Genomic DNA, 27,523 nt, shown 5'->3' on the forward strand with positions numbered 1-27,523 from the left:
TCTTCCAGATCTTTAGAGTTTACAGGTGAGAATATGAACACTGTGGCAGTAATTTGAATGCTAGAGAAATGACGCTGAGAGGCTGAGATATTACCTCTAATATTAGAAACTTTGTTCTTGTAGAAAGAAGCAAATTCATCAGTTATTTGCTGAGAGAAATTCAGTTGGTGTGGTTTTGGAGGGATTGAGTAGTTTGTCAGTGGATGAAAATAGAAAAGCAGAATTAGACAGATTCTTATTAATCAGTTGGGAGATGTAGGATTGCCTGATTTTATTTCATTACTGTAGCAGTAAAGTGCATTTTTCCAAATGAATTTGTAGTTTATTTTTTCTATATTTTCTCTCAGCTCTCCTGCAGATTCCTTTTGTCGGCTTTAGTGTTTCAGTTTCTCCAGCGTGCACCAACATTAATCATTCTGACAGGAGCAATAATTTGAGAAATGGCATCAGATTAATTGTCCATCATTTCATCGCATGATGACAAAACCGGTAATGTACACTTTGAAAATTTACCAATAAATGTATTAGCTGTGCTGGCATTGATATCACAGTTATTAATGAATTGGTTTGTATTTGTTTTAATAAAGAATTATTATTTTTCTGAAATATGCAATAATGAACAGAGACAGCAACATCTAGAACATTTGTGATTGTTAGGGGTTAGGGTTAGGGTGACATCGAGGCTTCTGGAAAAAATTCGATCAAGTGTGTGACCTTTTCTTTGACCTTTTCATGTGTGGGTCCAGTCACATGCTGTTTAAACTGCAAACATTCTAATAAACTGAATTGTTTGGTTGTTGAGTTGTTACTGTTGTCAGTGTGAATATTGAACTCACCTGAGATAATAATACAGTCACATTTTGTTGTAAATTTGGAAAGAACTTCACCATTTTCTTGCAGGAAGCCATGTCTCAGCATGATACAGCATATAGCATCAGAATCAGAAAAGTTTATTGTCCATTGCAAAGCAGTGGAAATTTGTTTTAAACATGTCTCAATATATACAAATGGAACAGTAAAAATATGAACACAAAACACACTATATACACCACATAGCAAATGAGGAGTAATATTGAATTAAGTACTAAACTTAAATATTCAAAACGCAGAAAATTGTAAAATGAGAAAGATTTATAGTTAAAAATGTTTTTATATATAACAGCGATCCCTCCACCCCTCCTGTTTGTATGGGTGCAGTGTTCAAAATTAACTTAGTGGTGATGTTTCACTCAGCTCTATGTTACTAGTGTCATCAAGCCAGGTCTCAGTAGGGCCACGGGTCCTCATCGTGGGTGAAGGTGACCATGGCTGGCTCCATTGGTGACAGCTGATGCTAGCTGGTCTCTGAGGTGGAATCTGTCTGAAGGTGTGCTGTAGCAACCAAAGATGGACTCCACAAAGCAGAACTACTAACAGGCATGGGAAGGGTTAGTTGTCAAAATTATTAAGTTATTCAAACAAAAGTAGGCAGAAACAAAGTAAAATAGGTAGATAGCACATGGACAGCAGTTGACCAATTAGTGTCACATAACAGTAACAAATACAAACGTAAAAATTTTAATGGTCAAATATTGTTTGAAAGCACAATTGGGGATCATAAAATTAAAATACCTTATAACTGATACTATTTAAATGATAGAGCTGTATAAGATAAATTGTTTTGTTTTGGGGTTTTAGCTAAATTAAGGTGTTTTGAGTGTTGCTCAGATTTCCACTTTCTTCTGGAATTCTCAGGAATCTCGAGCATTCTGATTGGGATATAGACGCTTAAGCATACTGACTAAAGTAATTTAATCCAGGTCAGGGATTCATGTCAGGAGAGCTCCTAAAACTGTGGGTAATGGTTCAGAAGGATGGCACAGTTCTTTATGGATGCTGCACCTGCAAAGCTGGGCTTGGTGAGTTATGCTGATGTGCTAAGACAGTGAGAACAAACTGTAAAGCCAGAGAAATAATTGTTTGCCATAGATGTGGAAATAAACTTCACAAGCCCATCAAAATATCACACACCAGCCCAGCAGAAAACAAAAATGACAAGAGACAGAAGCTGACAGGAACAAAGCAAAGATATCTGGCCAAAACTGGAGAGAGTCCCAGCTATTGCCAGGCTGAAGCATAGAACCTACCCCAGCCACAAGTTATATAAAGTTCAAAATCAGAAATTCAAATTATCTGAAGAATGAATGTAACAAGGATTTCTACAGCTCTTAGCATGAACAAAGATCTGGTTAGTAGATTAGTTGATTCATGGTAGGATGTCAGTCACTGTGTTTTAAGCTATCTCTTACTTAATGCTTTACTTTTTTAAAAAACAAAAAAATCTGGTGCAGACTGTTGAGAGTCAAACAGCCAAAGTCCAAACGGTGGTTTTCCATGAGGGCAGTTAGAATTACTGCATCGTGATGCTGCTAAAACTCACAAACACATCTGTTGTGTTGAGGTCAAGAAATTCTCCATAAGTGCCACAAGGTGAAAGCGGCTCAATTACATCTTCAAAAATTGAAATATTGTGAATTATGTTTTATCAATAAATATTTATTCCATTATATACTTCTGTTTGTTTTTGAGTCACAGGTGTGGGTGGGTGTAGACCATGAGGATGAGGCACATAAGGTGTAGGGACAGTTTGCTCCACAATTTCACAAAGACTTCAGACTGGAAAAGTCAGGATTGCACATCGGTCCCCTCTACCCATACTTCCCTGCAATCAAGTGTTTACTGTATAATCTACTGTAAACTGCTCCCACTGTTCACCGCTGCAACTCAGCATCTTCGTCTGCCCAAATCAGCAGGAAAACGTGAATACTGTTTTCTAAGTTGCTGGCAGGGAGCCTTGGGTCATTGTGTTGTGGGAAGGTAGGCCAGGTCACTGAGAGACACTCAGAAACAATCCACTAGACCGATCACTTCCTTCCTCAATAAACAGACTCCCTCTTTAGGGTCTGAAGCGGCTGTAAATGGTCTAGACAAGAATAACTTGTACACCATATACAACACTGTAAACGATAAAAGAATCATTTATTGAATAAAAAAAAAAAAAGCACTGCTGACCTGGCCAATAATGACACCCCCCCTCTCAAAAACATGAGGGTAGTCCTAATGAGGATCACTCTGTGCCATATCAAGTGTCCAGGGTCATAGTTTTCCCAGTTCCCACCAAGCACCCCCCCCCCCCCCCCCCCCCATTATTATTTTATTTTTATTCATAAAAATAATGCATGGCAAGTATCCTTGGGCATGATTTTGAACCCCAAGTTGCTCCCAATGTGTCCATCGGAGTGTGAATGTGTGAGATGCAAACATGTTGTTTAAAGCAGTAGAAAAGAACTATATAAGAACTAGTTCATTCACCATATTTTTATTAATATCTTTATCTCTTCATTTATTTGAAATTAATTAATTAAAGTATTTATTTATTCCTTTCTCTTCTTCTCAATATATTGTTATATTATTATTATTAGCAGTGGTGGTGGTGGTGATATTATTGTTGTTATGTTTATTATTATTTATTGATGTCTTGCATATCCACACAGTGCACATTCACAGTGAGTTCATACACATGCTCACTCACTCACAATTTTTAATGGAATATAAAATATGTGCAATTGTGTGTGTGTGTGTGTGTGTGTGTGTGTGTGTGTGTGCGCGCATGCATGTGTTTGTGTGTTTTTCTCTTTTTTAGTTGTCTTTTTTTGTTTGCCAGTGAAAACTAAATGAAAAGTTTAAAAACAGATAACTGCCTGCACTTTGTTGCTAGCAGCCTGTAAATGAATCGCTTTTCAGTTTTCCCAGCAAAAATTAGAGGTGGCTTGCGAATTTCGCACAGTGCTGTACACATTTTTTATTAAGTCCAAAAATTAATCATATACACAATCAGTGAATGGCTTAACATTCTGCAAGATGCTTACCTCCAAGTGTTCACTGTTCTGCTGTAAACTGAAGGCTCCCATTGTTTGCAGTTCAACTCTGCAACGCAGCATCTTCGTCTGTCCAAATCAGCAGGAAGCAATAAAAGATTCTCTTTCTGTCCTTGATGATTGTTGCAGCCAACACCACAGCAGAACATCGGCATTGTGAAAAAAACTGCAATAATTTGCATGTAAACAATGTGTGAATACAGTACCAGTTGTTGTCGTGAATGTATCGCATCCAATATGGCAGACAACTCTAAAGCAATGTGTGCATGACATCATGCACAACCTCAATATTCCTAGAGCTTTATATACAAACCAAAAAGTTGGGACACTGTAAAATGTAAATAAAACAGAACTGAATGATTTCCAAAGCTCATAAACCAATATTTTATTCACAATAGAACATAGACCCTGCTAAATGTTTAAACTGAGACATTTTAGTATTTCATGAAAAACATTAGCTCACTTTGAATTTGATTGTGGCACACATCTCAACAGAAGGGGCAACAGAAGGCTGGATGGATAAGAAACAGCTAGAGAAACATTTTTCAAATTCATCTTATTCTTCTTTCAGCTGCTCCCTTCAGGGATCACCACAGCAGATCATCTTCAGTCTAATCCAGTCCCCAGCATCTCTGTCACACCAACCCTCTGCATGTCCTCCTCTGAGGTCTTACTCCTTTCCTCCTGCCTGGCAGCTCCATCTTCAACATCCTTTGTCCAGTATATCCACTATCACTCCTCTATCACTTTCCAAACCATCTCAGCCTTGCCTCTCCAACTCTGTGTCCAAAGTGCTCAACCTGAACTGTCCCTCTAATGCATTTATTTCTATTCCTGTCCATTCTGGTCACTCCCAGTGAAAAATTTAAGATCTTCAACACTGCCAGCTCCAAGCGTGCCACCATCTCCAAACCACACATCATAGCACATCTCACTACACTACATATTGTTCCCTGTCACAAATCACCCCTGACACTCATCTCCATCCACTCCACCCTGCCTGCGCTCTCTTCTTCACCTCTTGTGCACTGTCCATTGCTTTGGATGGTTGACCTCAGGTATTTAAAGTCATGCACCTTCACTGCCTCTACCCTTGCATTTTCAGAGTTATACCTGCCTCGCTGTTATTCACACGCATGTATTCTGTCTTGCTTCTACTGACTTCCATTCCTGTTCTCTCCAAAGCATACTTCCACCTCTCCAGGTTCTCTTCCACCTGCTCCCTATTCTGTATTCTGATTCACTAACAGATCACAGTATTATCTGCAAACATTATAGTCCACAGAGACTCCTGCCAGACCGCATCTGTAAGCCTGTCCTTCACCGCTACAAACAAGATGGGGCTCAAAGCTGATTTCTGATGTAATCCCACCCCCACCTTGAACCATCTGTCACTCCAACTGCACACCTCACCACTATCACGTATGTCCTGCACCACCCTCACATACTTCTCTGCCACTCCTGACTTCGTCATGCAGTACCACAGTTCCTCTCGCAGCACCCTATAATCTGCTTTCTGTAGATCCACAAAGACACAGTGACGCTCCTTCTGACATTCTCTGAAGTTCTCCATCAACACTCTCAAAGCAAACATTGCATCTGTGGTGCTCTTTCTCAGCATGAAGCCACACTGCTGCGTACTGATCATTACCTCTCTTCTTAACTTCTTACCTTCAGCAACTTTGTTCATATCTTCATGGTATGGCCCATCAGCTTCATCCCTCTGTAATTACTGCACCTCTGCACATCAGCCTTGTTCTTGATGTTTAATGTATTTATTAAGGTTTTTACATTAAAAAGAGAGAAAGAAAAAAAAAAACAGTAACAAACCCACCCACCCCCACCCTACAAACAACCAACCAACCAACCAACCAACATCCCTGTAAGTTAGATGTTAGATTCAACTCATTGTCATTGTGCACACAACAAAATGATTGTTCCAGATCACTCATCCAGAGACGAGCATCTGTGGTCATGCAGCCGGAGACCGGCACTACCATTAGGCAATGTGCTTTAAGTGTCTTGCCCAAGGACACAACACAGCACAGGGACAGGGGCTTGAACCTGCAACCTTTCAGCTGCAAGGCAAGCGCCTACCCACTGCGCCACTGCCACATTGTAGTACTGTGACCTACAATGTATATAACAAAAGATTAAGACCTACAAACACCGATGTCAGGATTTACAGATCCACAGCTCAACCAAAACTCCAGAGGCCTGCTATTCCTGGACCTTTGTTGATGGTTGGTTGAAAAAGGCCATAAAAGATTTCCACACTTTGTGAAACCTATTTTCAGAGCCTCTCGTCACATATCTGATTTTCTCTAGTTTTAAATTAAGTAGTACATCTTTTATCCATTGTGATACTGTGGGTGGAGCAGCATTCTTCCATTTAAAAAGAATTAAGCACCGTGCTAGCAAAGTTGAAAACGCAGTGACCTTTCGACCTCCTGTAGGTAAACCCAATCTGTCAGGGGTGACCCCAGAAAGTAGCATAAATGGGTTGGGGGTAATCTTAACTCTAAATACTGCATCAGCCTTGTTCTTCAAAGTTGGTACCAGTACACTTCTTCTGCATTCCTTTCCATTCCTATTTATTTCTTTTTTTATGCATTGTATAAATTTTATTTTTTTTATTCTTCACTACTAAGAAGTTGTTTTGTAGTAGTGCACCTGAATTTCATGGTGTATGCTTGTATATGCAGTAACAATAAAGGAATCTTAATCTCATCATAGTTGCCCTCATGTCTTTCTTACTAATCCTCTGCACTTCTTGATTTACCAATTTCCTTTTTCCTGTTATTATCTACATTCATCAGACCCTCAAAGTAGTCCTTCCATCTCCTCAGCACACTCTCTTCACTTGTTAGTACACTTCCATCTCTAGCCTTTATCACCCTAACAGCTCAATCGTTCTGCCTAGCCAGTTAATACAAATCCTTTCTCCTTCCTTAGTGTCCAGCCGCACATGCAACTCACTATAAGCCTTTTCCTTTACCACCTCTCTCTTTGTCATATGTCCTGCCTCTCAGTACTCCTCTCTATTTTCTTCATCTCCCTGACTCTCCCACTTTTTCTTTGCTAACCTCTTCCTTTGAATACTTTCCTGTACTTCTGATTTACTTCCTCACTCCACCACCAAGTCTCCTTCTTCTCTTTCCTCTGTCCAGAGGAAACACCAAACACCTTCTTGGTAGTTTACCTCAGCAGTACAGCTGTACTTTCCCAGTCATCTGGTAACTCTTCCCTACCACCCAGAGCCTGTGCTAACTCCTGAACTCTGTGCAACATTCTTCTTCCTACCCAACACCTCCTCATCACCTCTGACCCTTCATTTTCTCGTCTGCTCCAATCACCATCTCTCTCCTGGGGACCCTCTCTACCACTTCATCCAGCTGACTCCAGAATCCCTCTTTCTGTTCTGACATCAAACCTGTGGGGCAAACACACTGGACAACATTCAACATCACCCGTTCAATTTCCAGCTTCACAGTCTGCTGTCTGACACTCTCTTCATTTCCAAAACACTATTCATACACTCTTCCAGGATTACTCCTACTCCATTTCACTGTCAGTTTGAATCCATCCCAAGTACTCCTGGCCTTGTTTTCCTTCCACCTGGTCTCTCATACACACACAATATATCACAATATATCTATCTTCCTTCTCTCCATCATACATATTCTCACTTCCATACACCTGTCTTTCCTTCTATCTCACTGCCTTCTAACATGACCCCCCCCCATCTTTCTTTGTCTTTGGCCAACAGTAACATGTTTCCAACTTCTTTTTGAAAGACATGGATACCACATCCTCCAGACTAAAGAGGAGAAAGACAATCCAACTTGTTATCAGACCTCAGTTAAAAAACAAAAAACAAAAACCTGCATCTCTGATGGGGGTGCATTAGTGCCTTGCAGCCCTGGAAAGGGGTCAACAGGGGTCATTGGTGCTGAAAGGTATATACAGGTTGGACTGGAGAAACATATGCTCCCTTCCAAATGAGATCTCTTTCAGGGAAGGCCTTGCATATTTCTGCAAAACAATGCTAAACACACACTGCAGCTATCAAGACAGCTTCAAGTAGAAGAGTCTGGGCAGTGAACTGGCCTGCCTACAGTCCACACTTTTGAACAACTGAAAACATTTGAAGCATAAGCGAACATAAAATATGACAAATAAACTCCAGTACTGTTGAGCAGCTAGAATCCTGATTCAGACAAAATAGGACAACATTCTTCTCTCAGAAGTCCAGCAACTGTCTCCTCAGTTCCAGATGTTTATGGAGTGTTGTTAACAGAGGTTGGCATGCTGCCCTCACCCAAATTTTTTGAGATCTGTTGCTGTCATCAAATTCAAAATGAGCTCATATTTTTCTTAAAATTGTAAACCTCCTCACTTTAAATATCTGATGTGTTTTCTGTTACACTGTGAATAAAATATGAATTTATGAGATTTGCAAATCACTGCATTCCAGTTTTGTTACATTTTACACAACATTCCAACTTTTCTGGAATTGGGGTTATAACAATATTGATTTTATTAAGTAGACTTTTAATTGGACACCTGAATTAACTTTTGAATTTGGTTTTGAGTCATACTTAAAACCGCTGTACAGAGTGTGAACAGGAATAGGGCTAAAATGGTCCTTTGTGGGACTCCTGTGCTGCACCTCATCATCCCAGGGACACAGCTCCCCAGCCTCACAAACTGAGGTCTTTCTGTCACCCTGGACATCAGGGAGTGATCCACAGCCGTCCCTCAAAGTTGTCTCTCAGTATGAGGGGCTGGATTGAATACACATGAAAAGTTAAAAATAGAACAACAGTCTATGAAGCATCCTGGCTCCTCTAAGTCTGTGTAGCATATAAAGAACTGCATCATCCACTCCGATGCACTGCTGTTAGGCAAACTGGGGGGGGGGTCCTGTGCATGAGAGACCTCTGGCCTCATGAGATGGAGGACCATCTTAGAAAGGGAAGAGTGGAATCATTTGGCTAGCACACTAGCATTGCACTGGTAACTTGAACTACATAAATAAAAGACTACAATGCTGCAGACTGCTGTATACAGCTGCATTTCACCTAACACTGGACAGCAGTGTGTTAAAATGTAAGATCACAGATGATGTGTGTGATTTTACGCATCATGTGTTAAGATCACGCTTAAACTGTACAGTTCTATCTTAAAACTCGTGACTCATTTCTCAGGCAGAGTGTTTAGAGCCGAACCGAGCTTACTTCTGCTCCTCAGTAATAACTGGACCGAGTCGTCTTTTCCTCAGCAATGCGCAGACAGCGAGCGAACTCAACACTGACAAACGAAAGTGAAGTGCCTGTCAAAATGCAGCATTAATGGGAATGTGTCAGACGACTAACACACTGTCAGAGTGTTGTAATATGTGACTGCATCGTACAGGCAGCTGTTCCACACAGGTTTCAGGTTCATTTGGTGGAGAAGTTTGTAATGATACATTTTTCCACTGGATAAATTCTGCAGTTCACTTGAGTTTCATTCACACACACAGCCCAGCAGTTTCAGTCAGAAGTCATCCTTCATTTCAAAAATGTGAATTTTTCCTTTATCTGAATTGTTTTCAGAGAGAAACATGAGTAAAACTTGATCTTACACTGTGTTATTTTGGTGAATAAGCCTAAAATTACACACTCCCTCATCGGGCCTGCTCTTGGCACAGTGCTGTTATTAATGAAGGGAACTGGCTGGGCAACGTATATAAATCATAGTGGACTGTAATCAGTGGATTCTCCCATCAATCTCTTATCACAGCTGGACCAAACTGGAAGCTCATTTATGATAATCCTAAAAAGTCCCAAATGCAACAACAGCCCTTACGAATGCAAACTGAATCATACAGCATGATTGTTTTTTTTGTTTTTTTAAGATAAAACTATAATTGGACAAGAAGCAGATTTGATTCCAACAGTATAATGTTCAGAGTTCAGCTGCACATTTAACAGCTTGCTGTGGAAAATTCACAGGATATCAGCAGGTTATGGCATGAAATGGAAAATGCTGCTAATTAACAGTTACAGTCTTGTTGATTGTTTTCATGAACGGTCAGATGTTGTGTTGCTATGAATTGTGGGACGGTATTTTCTCTTGTCCTTTCATGAAGGATGTATCCTCTGCTAAAGGAGGTAATAAAGGAAGCATTGAAGCTCTTTTCCTAAGCAGAATTTCAAACAGCTCTTATTACAATCTCATTGTACATCCTGTATAATGACAATAAAGGCATTCTATTCTATATATACCACGCAGATACTTCCAGGTCACTTAACTCAGTGAGGACCATTCAAACAGGTTGCCACTGTTAAAGCGGTTCTATATTGCACTTTATTTTCTAATAATTTAAATGAAAATGACGTTGCAGTTGTGTTTTGAAAGGCACCATATAAGCACAGATTATATATTACTCATATAATTCTTATTGTGTAAGAAGTGAATGGATGGATGGATTACAAATGTTTTGCAAATTGATCTCAACATTTTGACTTTTCTACTCCATTTTTTTTTTAATTTTAATATTTGACTGCCTTCTTTTTATGTATTGCCCTTTTCTGTCCATAATTGGCTTCCGTGGATTTTTTAATATTAAGAAAATATCGAACTGATTTAGAAACCTGCAACTTTAAATTTCATTTGGACGTCAGGGTAAAATGTCAGTCTTTTCCCACATTTACAGAAATGCAGCTATGCTGTTTTTGACCTGAAGGAACATTTATACTAAAATTTAGAAGTCTGTAGATAAAATATTGAGTATAAGCTCCTCTTGAGTTGGTAGCAAACAGATAAAATAAAGGTTGTATAGGCTCTGGCCCTCTGAACTGGATAAGCAGGAGTTGGATGGATTTGTCTCAAACTTAATTTTTACCTTTTGATGAGCCCATGTCTCATAATTCTACATTCAGTGTATGTTATTTCAAAAATTGTCATTTTTTTGGACTAAAATCATGATAAAAATTAGTTTCCATGGAAATGTCTTAAAAATTAAAAATGTGTCAGTTTGTTCAGGTAATGATTATTTTGTAGCCACTGAGTTCAGACACTGGTCAGGGAGAGGGCAATAGTGTGATCAAAGCCAGTCTGAAGAGAACAATGCTACACACACACACACACTCAGCTCAGAACATGAGCTGCGTCATCTGCTTGTAAATGGTGTCATTCTATAGCAGTCATGGCAGAGGTGCAAAGCTTTGCTGCCAAACCAGACGAGTCACTCAAGGGTCGGTGGACTTCACCAAAGCATGACTTTAAAACTGACAATAGGTGAGCTCCTGAGGCTGAGGCCTGACCTCAGACTCACAGCTGGGACCTCGTCCACACATGGTTTACTTTTGGCTCACAAACATCCACTACAGCACAGTGAGGCTGAGGAGACTCTTTTGAACGTTGACATACATGGAAGATTTCTATTATGTAGTACATTTATAGAGCCCAACACAAAGACTGCAAAAATAAACCAGTTTAAAGGCATTTACCCAAATGTGCCAGTTTACTCAAGGAAGAGGAGCAAGGGATGATTTCAGTGACAAACATTCACTCATTAGTATTCCAGGCAACTAAATCAATGGTAAACAATTAAACATTAAACATGTTTCAAAGCCCATTTAGTAGATGAAGCGTTTGTCACATGCATGCAGTATACACAACATGAACAAGTGACCTGTAACCCTGCATTCACTAAAGGCTGCAGGTCCTGTCACTCTGCATCCATAAATATGCCACATTATCCAAATATCATTTAAAACAAAACAAAAAAACAAAAAAAAACAAAGTTATAAAAAAACCTTTATTAAAAGTCTCCACAGAGGTTTTGATCAATTAGCAGTTTCATCCAAGTCGTGAGTGTGGTTCAACAATGCTGCAAAACTGATGCCTCGTCCCAAAGCGGAGTTGAACGCAGCATTTTCACAGGTTGCAATGAAAGCCTCAAGAATATAAAATAAAGTGCAAATCAAGTGTCCAACAAGAATTTAAAAAAAAAAAAAAAAGAAAAAAGTCATCTCAGGGATTCTGCAGAGGTGCTGCCATGTTCTTGACAATGGAGGACTTCAGCTGAGGAATGAGACTGATCTTGAGCAGCTTGCTGCTTGAGTACTTGTTTCTCACAGCCTGCAGAGACAAAATGAGTTTAGTTTGTGCTTCTAGTCAACAGCTGGTGCATCATTTTCAGCTGGCTCACCTGGAACTTTGTTTTGCCTTCATTTACCATCACAATATTTTTTGCAATGTGCTGCATGATGGGCTTCAGGTGGGGCTCATCGTAGGTAGAGTAGTGCTGCTGCGTGGGAGACTGAGGGAGGCAGTCTATTAAACAACCAGGCTGGAAGAGCAAAACATGAATTAAATGAACTTGTACTCACCCAGGGCAAGCCATCCAGCAGCAGCTGGGAGAGGCAGAGAGAAGCAGCAGCAATCTCAGAGGGCCGGTAGTGCACCATGTTGTAGTCAAGCAGGGTCAGCTCCATCAGGTACTTGGCCAGTGTGTGTCTCTCCACATCAGACTGACACACATGCATGTCAACATTTAACCAACTCTTAGACAATCCTTAGCTTCCAAGTTTTAAACATTGATAAATGCTGGTTCCAATACAATATACAAAATCTTCTCCACATCAGATTCATGCAGAAACTCACATTTGCCACTTTGGAAGCTCGTCTGAGGAAGTGTAGAGGGAGAGGACGCCCAAGCTGAAATTTGAGGCTCCTCAGAATCTGCTGTTCCATCTCCAGAATCTGAGACTTTGTAAAGGCATTGTCTGTGATGTAGGCAAAGTCTCCCACCTCTGGAGAGTACATCTCCTCATATTTACAGGCCACCAGCATGGCGGTCACGCCAACAAGTTGCAGCTTCCTGCGAGACACTGGCTGGACCTGTAGCACAGGAGGAAGCGGTTTCTTTTTTTGTATTTTTTTAAAGATCCAGGTCAAAAAGCCAGGAGGCAAAGCTGTTCAGAGTCATCACCTGAAGAAAACGGTCCAGGATGGCAACAGTGAGGTACAGAGTCTCCTGCAGCAGCTGGAACCTGGAGTGAACCTGGACCAGCCAGTCAATGAGAAGCGCTCGCATGCGCTCAGTGATTTCGTAGCCTTGCATGTAGTTGCTTCGTATTGCCTGCTGCACCTAAAGAGACACTAATGTAAGTCAGAGACAACAGCAGCTGGTTCTGGAAGCTGGAGGAAGACATTACCTCCAAGACATGCAGATACTTGTAGATATCTTTGACGTAGTCTGAGCAGAGTTGCGGCTGGTCTACATCTTGCTCATCCACGTCCTGTATGGTGAGCAGTGCCTCAGAAAAAGCCTGGCACAGCTCAGTCTCCTCCTTCATGGACACGTTGACCACAGACTCCTCTGAAACCGAAGGGAGAGGAGCTGCAGCTGCTTGGACCTGGACTATAGGAGCCACTACATGTACGGGTTTGGTTCTTTGGGCACAGGATGGTTTGGCTGAGACTTTGGTTTGTCCTGTCCCCTGAGGAAACAAGTGTTTTTGGACTGGTTACACTTGGAAAAAGTAATCATGCTTTAAGGCTGGGCAGAACAAAAAGGTCCAACTAGTGCAGCCCTCATCTAATCAAATAGCTCCAAAACCATAGGGTTTAATGATTTGTTCATTGCATAAGGTACTAAATGAAGCTGAGGTCTGGGCCCGGGGGGGGGGGGGGCGGTCAAGGTGTTTTACAGCAGATTGAAGGGACTCTGGACAGGAGTGTTATTATATCGTTACCCTTTTAACTTTTCCACTGGAGCTAATGAACCCAGACTGAGCTATGAAACCCGCAGAGCTGCAGTCACACATGCTGCCCAGTTCTGGTCCTCATCTGTCTCAGTAAAACAGGACGGTTCTTCGTTACCTTTACGCTGACCGTCGGGGCCTTAAAGTTGGTTATCTCTCCGAGAGCCGCTCTCCTCGGAGCCGCGGCAGCTTTCCCGGTCTTCAGGTTGTTCCCTGCGGCTGGCAGCTGCTAAACACGCAAAAACATGAACGTTACAGAGCGGACACACGCTGTCTCAGCGCTTTCTCCCGTTTCACCACTGAAAACAGGCGCGTCGCTAGCAGCTAAAGGTCACTTTACTCACCGTAACACGAACGTCCACAGACGACATTTTAACTTCAGCAACAACCAGGACACAACAGACACGTTTCACAAAGTCCTTGACTAGCGAAAACAAACAGACGACAGCATTCAAATAGCGCTCCTCCCAATTCTATTGGTTACAGCTTTGTTATGGACGCTCCTGATTGGCCGATAATCTGAGGTCAAAGGTGACGGTATTTAAATGCTGATTTTTTTTAACCACTTACTATGGTATTTAATCCATCCATTCTCTTCTGCTTACATCATTAAATTAAGTCAAAAAATATCAATGATTCACTGTTGGTGAAACAGTTTAATTATTATTATGTTATTCTTTTCCACGCGCTGTTACAGCACCCCTCCACTGCTCGTGTGTCCCTGTGTGCTCAAGTTCAAGAGTTTGCACTTTGTGCAACTCTGTTTAAGTTAGGGGTGGTTGTTTCTGGGGCCCAGGGGGTCATGGTCGTCTAGGTGGGCCATCCGTACAGAAAGTAGGCTTATGGCTAAGGAGGTGGACTTGGGCTTTTGAATGCTGAACAGGGAGCTCTCAGGGGAGTCATCAAAACTATGAGCTGTAGACACTGCTGGGCTTCTCTTTAGTGACAAGGCTCAGAATTAGACCTTTCCACTGTGTTGCCTGTGATGCCTTATGGTGCATCTAAATGCGGTTATTTGACAAATAGTCTGGCACCTCTGTGGTTATTCTACTAATAGACCATCAGTAAATCTGTCTGCATGTATGCATATAGTCTACGGATGGAGCAATGTAGAGAGTATTAGAGGAAACACCTCATTGTTTCATAAGATTATTTCACATGAGGCTACAGAAAAGGAACACTGACCCTGTCTTCTTTAAAGCGCTGGTCCTCAGACAGCATGCTAGCAATCGGGTAAATTAATATATTTAATACTGGACATTAAAGACATCAAACTCATGTTGTTAGATGAGTAAAGTTCAAAGTTAGAGCACAACATAATAATATTTGTTTTGTTATTTCAAAATGAAAAGAGAAAAGATTGTATTTTTGGATGATAATGTAAATAAAGTATGAGTAACAATAATGATTTTAAACACACTTTGTATAAAAAGACTTAGTCTCAGGTAATAACCATGTAAAATTCTAAAAGCCACCTTAAAATTGAAGATTTGTGATAAAATTCAGATCACTTTTGCTATTAAAAAATGTATACAAGACAGGTTTAAAGCAGAACAAATTTATGTTAATTCCAGTTTGCTGATGTAACGGAAAATGAATATGAATGAATATCTGATGGCAACTTAGCAACTTAAATTTTATTTTTTTGTGTAGTCAGGGCCTCCTTTTCCTCCCTGCATGAGGACATCAAACCAAAAGCACCAGCCCACAACACGACCAACAATGCAGGGACCAAGAGAACAACAGAGACTGGCTATAGAGATCAGCTGTGATCCTGATAGTAGTCAGTGTTTCCCTATGAAATTTTTCAGTTTTATTCATATAGCACAGAATCACAAGTCACCTCAAAGTGCTTTATATTGTAAGGTAAAGACCCTACAATAATTACAGAGAAAACCCAACAATCAGATGACCCCTATGAGAACACACACAAACACACACACACACTGTAAGAAGATCACCTTCACTAATGCTGTTTCTGTACTGTGATGAATTCTGAAACCTGACTGAAACTCTTCAAATACACCGTTCCTCTGCAGATGATCAGTTAGCTGTTTTACAACTACTCTTTCAAGAGTCTTTGAGAGAAAAGGAAGGTTGGAGATATAATTAACTAAAACAGCTGGGTCAAGTGATGACTTTTTAAGTTATGGTTTAACTACTGCTATCTTAAAAGCCTTTGGTATGTAACAACTTAATAAAGGTAGATTAATCAAATTTAAGATTGAAGCATTAATTAATAGTAGGACTTCTTTGAGCAGTCTTGTGGAAATGGGGTCTAAGTAACATTTTGATTGTTTGGAGGAAGTAGCTATTGAAGTTAACTCATCAAGATCAATCGAAGAGAAAGAGTCTAAATAAATACCAGCAGTAGCTGAACATAAAAATATGTCTTCGATATGGTTATGAAAAAAAATTCTCTAATGGTTAAAATTTTATTTGTGAAGAAATCCATGGAGTCATTACTAGTTAAAGTTACAGGAAAACTCGGCTCAACAGAGCTCTGACTCTTCGTCAGCCTGGCTACAGTGCTGAGAGGAAACCTGGGGTTGTTCTTATTTTCTTCAATCAGTAATGAATAGTAAGATGTCCTAGCTTCATGGAGCACTTTTTTATAGAGCAACATCCTCTTTTTCCAGGCTAAATGAAGATCTTCTAAATTAGAGAGGCGCCATTTCCTCTCCAGCTTACGGGTTATCTGCTTTAAGCTGTGCACTTGTGAGTTATACCATGGAGTCAGGCACTTGTGATTTGAGACCTTCCTTTTCAGAGAGCCACAGTATCCAAAGTCATATGAAATGAGGATGTAAAGCTACACTGAAATGGGTCCCACAGATTCAAACACCATGTAAGGGTTAACTGTAAAATAGTATTGTGTTTTTGATATCTTCACTTTTTGCCTCAAATCATACTGGAACATTTGCTGAAAATGATTGGTGGTGGAACAGGACCAAAAATGGATGGGCCATTGCAGCAACTCAGGTCTTTTTTTTTTTTTTTTTTTTGAGGTCATCCTGTTATAGATTTGCGTATGTTCCTGGGGTCGTGTTGCATAACCCAATGTGGCTGTCAGACAGATGGCCTCATACTATGACTCAACGACTGCAAGAAGCCTGTGGCTGCAAAACAAGCCCAAATCATCAATCCTCTGTCACTGTGCTTGACAATTGGTATGAGGAGCTTGTGTCGATATACTATGTTAGGTTTTCTCAAAGTGTGGTACTGTGCATTATGGTCTGTGTGTCCAAATGTCCAAAGGACATTGTTCCAGGCATTTCTACTGTATCCCTTCCAAACAACACATACGTGTTCCGTCTTTCTTTTTTAGTTGCACCATCATGAATTTTAACATTTAACATGCCACTGGGGGCCTGGAGAGGCTGAGACGTGGATTTTTAGTTTCTCTCAGTATTGCATGGTCTAATCCTGGGGTCAATTTGCAGGAACATCCACTCCTGGGATTGGCAACTGTCTTGAATGTGAATAATCTTTCCCACTGTAGAATGACACTTCAGATTGTTTGGAAATGGCCCGATAACCCTTTGCAGATTGATGGGTGGCAACAATTGCTTCTCTAAAATCATTTCTGATCATTTTTTCTCCTTGGTGTTAGCACACACACCTGAATGAACTGCCAAAACTACTGCTGTTATACAGGTGCTCACACTCACTGATTACTGGTTAATCAAGTGTATCTGAGTAGCAGTAAGGGTGGACGTGTTTTCACACAATGCTTCAGCATGCTGTCTTAGTTTTTGTTCAACAAATAATGCCACTGTATAAAATGCTGTGACCAGTTTTGTGTCTTGATATGTAAAACCTCAGAAGTGAAAGGGGGTGTATGCCCCCCCCCTTTTTTTATTCCAACACAGATTCATGGAGCATTTCCATAATATTAGGATATAGTTAGCATGCTATATGTCACTCTTCCATCACACATGGTGGTGTGACTCAATAGCTTGTATCACGTGTAACCTCCTCATATTTGCTTCAAATATTAGTCTCCTCTTGCTTTATATACCACCATACTGTGAAGCTCTATCCAGGTTTGTGATTGGTCATATTACCTTTTGTGGTGAATGTACTCACAGCAAGATTGTGAACTCATGGGTTGACTTATCCAGTTGATAACCACCTACGAGTGACCACAGGATTGTGGATTTTAAGGTCAGTGCTGACTATGTTGAACTTTTCGAGGTACACAGCCTAGCACTGCACACTTCCACAGCAGAACTCAAAAAAGCTCAAGGAGCAAGAGTCACAAAGAAACTTTATATAGTTTTCAAGTATTCAAAACTGTTAAATAAGTACAAGATGTGTTCACATGATTTACATATTGGACAATATATGCACTGCCCATTTTTAATTCTCTTTACATGATTCCCACTACCCACGCAACACGCTAAAATGACCGCAAACTATTCACATTTGTTTAATGTTTGTTTTTCTTTTACTTTTTGAATCAGCTGGTTATTGTGACAGCTGTCTATTGGACAAAGACCACACAGATGGTAACACCTGGAAGAGTTTACAGTGTGGGATGGACAAATCCAAAGGAGGGGGTATGGGGGCCACACTGAGCATGGTCAGAATGGTGATTAGCTGCTGGTGATGTCAACAGTACATATTAAACACAAGAAACAGGATTAACATTCAGTCTCAGTTGATCCCTTGGTCTGTTCATTTACTTCACACAAGTAAGAAAATAATATACAGAAGGACTGACGGTGGGCTCTTGATGAAGTGTTTCTCTGGGGAAAGCAGATGGCTTAGCATTTACACTCTTCCTTGATTAGCTATATAAGAAATTTAGTCAAAATCCTCTTTAAGGCACCTAATGCTGTTGGAAAGTATATGTGCTCCTGCAAAAGAAACTAAAAACTTGAGTGACTACACATACAAGTGACACACTGTGTTTCTAGATTAATGCTGCCACCAGCTATGACATAGTAAAGAAAATCAAACAGGTGGGAAGGAAATTAAAGTAGCACCACAGGGGAAAAAAACAAACAAACAAAAAAAAAAAACATGATTCTACACTAAGAACATCGGAAACAGTGAAAGCTTCCTCTGCAAACTCTAGTGTCAATGGACATCACTTCTGTTGTTCCTACAAACTCTCATACTGCAGAGCGAGAGTGGAGAAAAAGAACATCATAATTCAGCTGAGAGACAGAAGCCAGTCTTTCTGTACATTACTTTGAGCATTTCAGGTTTCAAATGCATATACAGGTAGCCTTTAAAAGTTGATTTGACTGACCGTGAACTACCACGTGTGCCATGTTACCATTACAGGGTAGCTCCAGAAATGAAGCCTTTAAACAGTTCGGTTCAATGCATGATGGATTATAAAACCTCATTTTAAATTATGCAGCTTGACGCATGTATTTACATCACTGAGCAAACTACAGATGATTTAATTCACTGCAAAGAAACGTGCTCAGTGTGTGAACAATGAAAACATACATGCATGCTGTTTGTTGCTGAAGTTTGACTACTTGTTTTGCGTCAGTTGTTTCCAACGAATAACAGAGCCTGACCAACCTGTGTACTCACATCCTGTTTGAGAAGCCCCAAAATATTTACTTTAAAAAGGACATAATGCAGAAAACATGTTTAGAATATTCTAGAAAAGGTAACATCACACTTTGTCCACTGAAGTACCTCCAATGCCATTTTGTATTTTGATGTTTTAAATGATCCTCATAGCACTTGCAGCAGAGCAGCATCACAGCTGAACAGACGGTGGTGAGGAGTCACGGAGTGCCTTCATGGTAAGTTGATAACCACTTTGTGAATTACCATAGACTAAATATAAAAGTTGACTAGTGAACTCATATTTTAAAGCCTCGGCATTTGCATTTTGGTCACTTTTTGTTTGTTTTTTCGGAGCTAGAAGTGGCCATATCAGGATGAGTGGGTGGAGTGCTGTTATCAGCTAATGCTAGCTAGTTTGGTAGCAAGGTGCATTACACCTATTCCTGCAAAAGAGTACTCCGTAACAAAACTACAGGAATATGACACCCTAAACCTGTAGAACAGACTTCTCAAACAGTACATTAAGTAATCGCTCAAGAAGCTGTATTGTTTTTGTACTAAAATACTCCAAAAACACAGACAAGAGGTCCAGTTCTACAACTTCAATCAGTTCAGGTGACATTCTGCAGGTAGCTAGTGGCACTCAGTCAAAACAGCTATAGCAGTGCATAACATTAAGATATGATGGGGGCAACTAAATAAGATGGGCACTGTGGAGATGAACTTCCTTTTGGCGCCACGATCGAGTTACCACTAGCAGAACTCTAGTATCTGACATGTCATCTTGGACTCAATCATGCCCCTCTTTCAATACAACTACCTTACTATTCATATAAGATCATCAAGTTTTTCTGTTACCCAAAAATTCAGTATCGGTCAGGCTCTACTACATAACATACCATATATAAAAACTGCTCCTGTGATAGCCCAAATTTAACAACATAATTCAAATCTACAAATGTGCACACGATTAACTTAAATAATGCTCAGACAAAAATCAAGATGCTCTTTCCCAGGAAAACTACTGGAATAATGAGAACATGGCACCTGAACCCTAAAGGACTGTCTGGCTGATGTTACAATGCCTCTGGACCAACCACTCCACACTACTCATTCAGTGTGGTTTCCCACTTGAAACTTACCAACTAGAGAAAAAAATCAAAAGTTCAGTAAAATACCTGCCTATGAGACAGAGGGGATAATCACCATACTGTACACTTTCTACAATAGCCATGTCCATTATGAATATAACAAGTGCATTCACTTAAAGGAATGGTTTAACTTAAAACAAATTCTGTTTTCACTTAGGATTCAGCCAGATTATTCCCAAAAATGAGAACAATTCCTGTCAAGAGACAGATGATAGACTTGGTGTATAAAATGTTCGTTAATATTTTGTGTAGTTGGTCTTAATATGAAATAAAGTGACACTTCAGTGAAGAACAGATTTGTTTTAAGTTAACAGCACCCTCTAATAACGTTCAATTTCTCATTTTTTTTGTTTTTTTAAATTACTGTACTTCTTTTACATCAACACAACAGTTGATTAGCAGGTCGTCTATATTTACAGGGAAAAGTCCGCAGCTTATGCATTGAGCCTCAGAGACTGATCCTCTCTCCTCCTGGAGGAGATATCAATGTCTATGGAGTCTTTACCCACGATGAGTCGAAGACGCTTTGCTGGAGGAAGTGGAATGAAATCATCTTCAAACTCATTATCGAAGTAATCATCGTCATCCTCCCCTTCCTTGTCGTCATCGTCAGACGAGGGGTCTGCCAGGACCTTTTGGGTCCTATGTCCACCATTCCTGGTCTCCAGACTTTGACCCAAGTCCCCATTATAGGAAATCTGGTCCACCTTTGTCTGGGATAGTCTCCGTGCATCATCCTCCCGCTTCAACTGGATTTTCAGCTTGGTGGAGTTACTGTGGACCACAGGGGCAAAGCCATTATTCAGTTTGGCAATGTAGGAGCTGCCTTTGTCCTTGTCATGATCCTTGCTGAATTTGATGCTGATTTTGCTGGAAGAGGGTGAACTGACTGTAGAGGCAGAAAGGTGGGAGGAGCCAATAGGGTCATTGGGGTCAGTGGTCTTGCTACTGCTGCTGTCCCTCCGCCGGCGGAGTGTCAGTTTAGGGATGCCTGTGTTGTTCTCCAGGATCAGCTGAGCATCATATCGCGTGATCCGACGCTTCTTCTTCCCCTTGTCCTGAGACCGGTAGCCAGTCTTCCCCTTGTCCCTGTGAAGTGGTTTGCTGCCGTGGGTGACGCAACTGTAGTCCCTCTGTCGGTCAGCAAAGTTCAAAAGCATATTACCACAATCCGAGAAGTTTGTGGCATGGCTGCCAACCACTGGCATGAACGGCTCACCATACGTGTCCTCGCATTTAATTGTCCGCTCAGTCCTGAGCCGTGCCGGCCGTTTCTGTCTGGTGCGTGAGCCTCTTCTGGCACAGACAGCATCTAATGGTGGATGCTCCAGCTCGACTCCATGGCGGAGGTACTCCTCCATGTCAGCTGGTTCTGTTTTGATAACCACTCCACCAGGGACTGGGCTCAAGCCATCCATGGCGCTGGGCTCCAGCTTTACACCAGATGCTGTTTCCTGGGCTTTTACAAGGGTCCTTGCGGACCTGCGAGTTCTGTACATCAAACACTGGCTGCCTTCACTGCTCGGCACAGCTGGGAGGTGGCCATTTTCCTTGGAAGTATGACGGGTCAGACAACCCCGCTGGCCCAGTGTCTGCTGCACCAGCTCCTGTCCATCCTTCTCCTTCTTTACAGTGACACCTTTACACGACGACATCTTTGAGTCCCTGAAACCCAGCTGGCAGGTCTCTCCTTTGGCCAGCGCCTTGGGCTCTGAAACCCTCCTGCGACTCCGCAACTGGACTTTATTTAGTGAAGGCTTGGATTGGGATCTTAGTCTCTTTGGTACCCTGTTACTGTTTACACGACCTTGTTTTGAACATGAGGTAGTAAGGGCTCTTGACAAAGTCTGTCTGGTTTGAGTCCTGTTTTTATACTTTAGGCCAGATGATGATGACGATGATGATGATGTTCTTTTTCTGGCAGCTGGAGGGAAAACAGAAAAGGCTTCACATTATAATATTTTTAGAAAAGTAACTTCACATTTAAAAAAAAAAAAAAATAATAATAATAATTCAAATGTAATACTTTGGACTTCCAGCATAAATAACACAGATTACTGGCAATGACTCATGGTGCAATTAAGAGATATAAGACAGTGCACTGAAGCATGGTATTCCTTCTGTCACCCCAGACCCGCCCAATGGAGTTTGGGATCTGACTTGCCGTAGGTGGAATATAGATTAAACTGTTAGAGGACTCTTACATTGATGTGTTTTTGGCATTTCCTGAGAGTCTACATCGGTGTGCGAGCCTACAGAGTGACTGTCTGAGCTCCTGTTTCCCTCCCCTAGCTTCTTCAGCCTGTTGAGGCGCTTGTCCGTCTCCCGCAACCCGTACTTGCTGTTGATCACCGGCACTTCCACCGGTAGTCCAGCTTTGGATTTGAAAGCACCAGTACCCCGCCTGCACAACAGAAGAGGAAATAATAACAGTAACATTTATCAGTTTTTCTTATGACACTCAATTGAGATTGTGAAGCTGTTTATGTTAGTCTGAATATTACCAAAATCAATTTTTATGCTTTTCCATACCACATTGAAAGCCTGTGCATTTAGTTTTCTCATGATGTATTTGTCCTTGCGCCTACCTTTCACATGTATAGCATTCACAAAATTCATTATTTTCCCCAAAAAAACCATCTCCATAGTAGCACGAAATTTCTTCTCCTGGCTCGATGTCCCTCAAAACCTTCACGCAAGCCGTGTCCCGACCTGTCGACACAAACTTAGAAGACAAATGGAAAAGGTCTTAATAACCTGACTTCACACATTTAAAAGTTACTGATCCAAAAACCTTTCAGGGAGGCCTACCTTGCAGTTTGGCCGACAATCTGGGGAAAAAACGAAGACCAATTAGTATCCTTGCAAAAAACAAAAAAAACAAAAACAAACAAACAAACAAAAAAAAAATAGTGATGGACATTTTTCACAAGATGATGGGATAAACTGACCACAAATAATGATTACTACCATGATTGATGAATGCAGCTGGTCCAAGCCACAGCTGCGCACAGTTCTTGCGGGTCGAGTACATAACACTGAAGTCATTCTCTCCATGCCGGAGCAGCAAGTTCTCCTCGCTCTCTGAGAGCTCAGCAATGCATCCCACCAAGTACTCAATCTTATCATTTCTTTTCCTGTGACAGTAAATTAGGCAGAAAGGTTTATCACACAGGCTGAAAACAAGTTAAGGCAAATTCTAATAAGAAACTGAGTCTTTTTTTGGTTTTATTTTTGGATGTTTCATTCCTTTCTGTGAAGCCATTTACAACATTAAGAAAAGTTCTATGTAAATTAAGTTTTATTTTTATTATTACTACATCAGAAGTTTGAAATAACTGTAATTATCTAAGTTCAAACAATGCCAAAGTTCATAATTATGAATAACAGATGGGAAGCTGTTCTCACCATTCCTTTGTTGCCACAATTTTAGCTCCGTTTTGCTCGGAAGAGTAACGGTTACAAGGAAGAATCTCAAACCCACTGTCTGTGGCAAACATGCGCAGATACACAAATACCTGTGGAAAACACACAATGAGCCATGTGATTGTACGAGTGGCTTTCGCAACAGTAGAAAAACAGGGCAGATCTACAATAGTGTGTTTACATGCTGCTTGAAGAGCTTTTCTTGAGCCTTCGTCTTGTGGAGAAATATATTTCGAGCCCAGTCTCCTGATGTCAAAGCTTTGAAAGCTTTTTCCAAGTTGTCATGTTTCTTGAAGCGCTCAATTATCTCTTTCAGCTCCTCTTGCCTTCCCTTGATAGGTCGAAATCTGTTGAGACACAAAAGTAACAATAAGAAATAACCTAGCATAATCGCAGGGCAAGATGCGTGCATATTAGCACAGCCATCAGTGGCATATTTGCTAACCTGGTGTTCATTTTGTGAGTCTGAAAGCCCAGATATGGATCCAAGATGAGGCTCGTGGTCAGATCATCATTCTCACACAACTCCTTGGCAGTCATTCCCGAGGAGGGCACATAGCGCCTCTCTGCCTCCAGACTGGCAGCATTAAATCCTGCAAAAATCGCAGGCACGCTAATGTTAAAGTATGTGCTGCTGAAGAATCTGCGGATTAGTCAAAGCAAGCATATTCAACTCACTGCGGCTACATCTTCGGTTTCTGGGGTGGCTCTTGTTGTGGCGCAGGGATGCACGCTGTGGATGCTGAGAGCGAGTCTGGCTCTGGTTCACAGGCTGCTCGCCAGTCAACTTGTTTCCATGTCGTCTGCCATTTAATACCATGTTCTTGGATTCGCCCAGCCACTTCATGCCCACAAGACCCCTGGTCCAGTTGCATTTAGTCTCCGAGGTGAAGCAACACTCTTGAGTGGGGAAGACTGGGGTCAAGACTTTGAAACCTGGAGGAATAGCAGAAACACACACAAAATGTTTATAGTTGCAGAGAGTCATCAGCTGTCTAACAGAAAATATAACAGGAATGATGGAATAATTGCTTTAAAAAACAAGTATCAAATATTTACAATTTCTCTGAATGTTTATTTTGCGTGAGCTGCTAGACAAAGCATCTCATTTAGTAGCTCGAATAACAAACCAATACTGAGTCTGCCCACTATAAATGATTCACGTTACAATACAAACACTAATCTGTTTTGTATTTCGACATCAATTCATCCTGGTTATGGATACCTCATTATTTGGGATTGTAGCACAGAGTTACTGTACAGTCAGTACCTTATAATATCATGGGCATGTAATGAAATGGTGCTATATAAATAAAACAGAATAGAAAAGTTAATCACACAAATTTTGGCCATCAGAGATGTAGAATCGTAAAGGTGAACACATCTCATGCTACTGAAGGATGATCTGATCTCATTTAGATTTAAACATAGATTTAAAGATTACTATAAAGCTCCAATTATTAAACAGTCAATCCCAATTAAACTGATTTCAAGGACTGGTGTTTTTAGTTTTTCAAAGATGAGAGTTTGATGTTTTTGTCATATCTGACACTTCATGACATGTCTGGGTTTTGAATTGAGTAACAAATGATTCAATGAAGCCATGGATTGAGATATGTGAAGGCTTTTCTGATTGTTTTTGCTGCCAATTAAATTTAACAAGTAATCAACTAAAGATATTATCTTTAGTTGGAGCTCAAGTTCATTTAGCTCATCCAAAATCCTTGAAAAAGTACAACTCTCCACTTGGCAGCATCTCGGTACCTGTGATGCACACAGTCATTTCCATATGAAGACATGTGCTGACTCTGCCCATAAATCAGACTTGTACCCTCTGGAAGTGATGCTACCATCATCTTTGCTGCTGAATTCTCAATGACAGAATTAACGACAGACTGATCAGTAAGTGAACCCAACGTTGACAGTCACTGTGGGTTTAAAGGTGCACAGCTGGCCAATGTCAGTTTGGAATCTGATCCTGCAGCGCCGCTTAGTGGCCACTGCATGTACTGCACTGGCTGCCTGTCAAGCGCACCACAAACGGCTCATCTGCTGTCATCCGTCCGCACGGTACTACTGTTAACAATGCATCACATATATAGCCTTTCAACTGCGTTACCCCACCATGTGAGGTCAACGCATCTGTCACGAGCGGTTTCCACTTCTCTCTGTGCTCGAAACATACTTGCTTCGTGTTTATGGCTCAGAAGCTAACGTTAGCCGCAATAAAGCGTCAGGGAACGGAGAGGGAGCGGAAACCCGGAAGGCCGAGGCTGTAGCACAGTTGTCAGCACTGCCCTGTATTGTCTGCTGACAGTTGCCCTCCCTCAACCCGCAGCTGAGTACCACGGACGAGGCCGGGGTGGCAAGCTTGCCGGCGACATGTACAAGTGTTTTCCAGCGAGCGAGCCGGGCTTGTCCGCGTTACAGTCACACGCAGTTAAACACAAAGGCTGACGCCGAGTACACACGATGGTGGCTTATAGTGACGGCAACATCTCACGCCATCGTGCACCAGCCCCACACCACAAACGGCTCTGGCGTTTCCCACCAAGCGTCCAAACTACTGTTATTCATAGATAAGGGCCAGCAGCCGAGCCTGCCGACTTCAGAAATCCATGAATGCTCCGGCATGAGCGTACGCCCCGGTTTATGTTATGAAACTTCACCTCAGCAGGTCGCTCACTGAACTTCACCGTCAGCCACTTATTCACTTCCCCCTCAGCAAATGTATGTCGTCTCAAATCATGAAATATTCGGTGATTATCCAGCAGTAAGCGCCACACGTCCCCGTGATTAACCCGGTTACATTATGCTGCCTACCTGAAAACCAGCAGCTAACGCCGCTAGCAGGCTGCGTTAGCTCGGGTTGTTTGATGTGGGAGCCATTAGCGAGCTCGATGGGCTAAACATCCAGTTTCCCTTCGAATTAAAAAGTTACTGAAGCGCCTGAATCCGTGTAGATACCGCAGACTGTCGCTACCAAAGGAGGCGAGCAGCGAGTTTCCCGATGTGAGAAATGTTACACATCACAATGAGTTCAGCGGCGAGCCTGGAGCTTCACGGCTGCTGTCGTTAAAAGCCCCTCAGCCGACAACAAAACACACCAAACACATAACATACTTACGAGCTCAAAATGTTAAGTGGTCGCGTAACAAAACCGCACTTCTTCAAACTAATCCAAATTTGGCACGATACCCTACACGAAAATATCACAGGAAACACATTTTTTTTAAGAAATTAACATTAAAATTCAAGATGGCGGCCATGGACAAGAGAGGGACAGAGAAACGCAGCACAGCCATTCCGAAGAAAGTAGATCCCGCAAATACGCCACCATCCTCTCCCGTCTGCGCCGCAGCCAGCAACACCATGACAAAGACTACGTAAAACTTGGAAAATGGACACCATCGTGGATTTTTCTAAAGCTGTTTATTAAAGAATGTCGAAAATTAGCATCTTAGTGTGTGTCAGTAATTGTCGGAAGTACACAAAAGTAGTGCTGCATAAACAAACCTCTTCACGCTTCCTAAAGAATCCACCGGTGTGGGAAGAGCTGCTTCCACGGCACGTCTTTGGAGAACCATGCAAATATAATATGCAAACTTCTCTCCTCTCACACAAATAAATCCCTTCTTCTTCTTCACTTTTCTTTTAATCCCACATCACTTTGTAAAGAGGCTGGTCTGCGTTCATTTAGGCCTCATCCTCTCGTATTTATACGCCACCA

At 41.3% G+C, this 27,523-nt stretch overlaps 2 protein-coding genes across 4 annotated transcripts; both read right to left on the minus strand.

Annotated features, from left to right (window-relative positions):
* Positions 1 to 11,708: 11,708 nt before the first annotated feature.
* On the minus strand, positions 11,709 to 14,150 carry ccnb2 (cyclin B2). Of its 2 annotated transcripts, none has more exons than XM_030725162.1 (8): positions 14,023 to 14,149; positions 13,797 to 13,904; positions 13,130 to 13,414; positions 12,904 to 13,062; positions 12,576 to 12,812; positions 12,302 to 12,442; positions 12,121 to 12,231; positions 11,709 to 12,050 (listed from the first exon to the last, which is right to left on the minus strand). In XM_030725162.1, the coding sequence occupies exons 1-8, from the start codon at positions 14,047 to 14,049 to the stop codon at positions 11,943 to 11,945; spliced, it is 1,176 nt and encodes a 391-aa protein (XP_030581022.1). In that variant the 5' UTR covers positions 14,050 to 14,149; the 3' UTR covers positions 11,709 to 11,942. The 2 variants fall into 2 exon arrangements, with proteins under 2 accessions (XP_030581022.1, XP_030581021.1); XM_030725161.1 differs by having other exon boundaries at positions 11,710 to 12,050; positions 13,797 to 13,907; positions 14,023 to 14,150.
* A 3,781-nt stretch (positions 14,151 to 17,931) lies between these two features.
* kmt5b (lysine methyltransferase 5B) lies at positions 17,932 to 27,068 on the minus strand. 2 transcript variants are annotated; one of them, XM_030725148.1, is made up of 10 exons: positions 26,921 to 27,068; positions 24,472 to 24,729; positions 24,239 to 24,386; positions 23,975 to 24,140; positions 23,776 to 23,885; positions 23,338 to 23,504; positions 23,179 to 23,198; positions 22,956 to 23,092; positions 22,572 to 22,771; positions 17,932 to 22,291 (listed from the first exon to the last, which is right to left on the minus strand). In XM_030725148.1, exons 2-10 carry the CDS (start codon positions 24,638 to 24,640, stop codon positions 20,802 to 20,804), a joined length of 2,607 nt encoding a protein of 868 aa, XP_030581008.1. In that variant the 5' UTR covers positions 24,641 to 24,729; positions 26,921 to 27,068; the 3' UTR covers positions 17,932 to 20,801. The 2 variants fall into 2 exon arrangements, with proteins under 2 accessions (XP_030581008.1, XP_030581007.1); XM_030725147.1 differs by lacking the exon at positions 26,921 to 27,068 and adding an exon at positions 26,617 to 26,871.
* Between the last annotated feature and the right edge of the window lie 455 nt (positions 27,069 to 27,523).

The sequence above is a fragment of the Archocentrus centrarchus genome, unplaced genomic scaffold (genome assembly GCF_007364275.1).
Source record: "Archocentrus centrarchus isolate MPI-CPG fArcCen1 unplaced genomic scaffold, fArcCen1 scaffold_48_ctg1, whole genome shotgun sequence".
NCBI classification, from domain to species: Eukaryota; Metazoa; Chordata; class Actinopteri; order Cichliformes; family Cichlidae; genus Archocentrus; species Archocentrus centrarchus.

What these genes read in the sequence shown, in the direction of transcription:
- kmt5b (XM_030725148.1), bottom strand. Translation starts at nt 24,640, where the DNA reads ATGAAGTGGCTGGGCGAATCCAAGAACATGGTATTAAATGGCAGACGA. An exon ending in AAACCGAAGATGTAGCCGCA is followed by an intron (nt 24,387 to 24,471) that starts GTGAGTTGAATA and finishes CGATTTTTGCAG; the next exon opens with GATTTAATGCTGCCAGTCTG. An exon ending in GAATGCTATACATGTGAAAG is followed by an intron (nt 22,772 to 22,955) that starts GTAGGCGCAAGG and finishes TCTGTTGTGCAG; the next exon opens with GCGGGGTACTGGTGCTTTCA.
- ccnb2 (XM_030725161.1), bottom strand. Translation starts at nt 14,049, where the DNA reads ATGTCGTCTGTGGACGTTCGTGTTACG. An exon ending in TCCTGGACCGTTTTCTTCAG is followed by an intron (nt 12,813 to 12,903) that starts GTGATGACTCTG and finishes CCTGTGCTACAG; the next exon opens with GTCCAGCCAGTGTCTCGCAG. An exon ending in TGCTGGATGGCTTGCCCTGG is followed by an intron (nt 12,232 to 12,301) that starts GTGAGTACAAGT and finishes TGCCTCCCTCAG; the next exon opens with TCTCCCACGCAGCAGCACTA.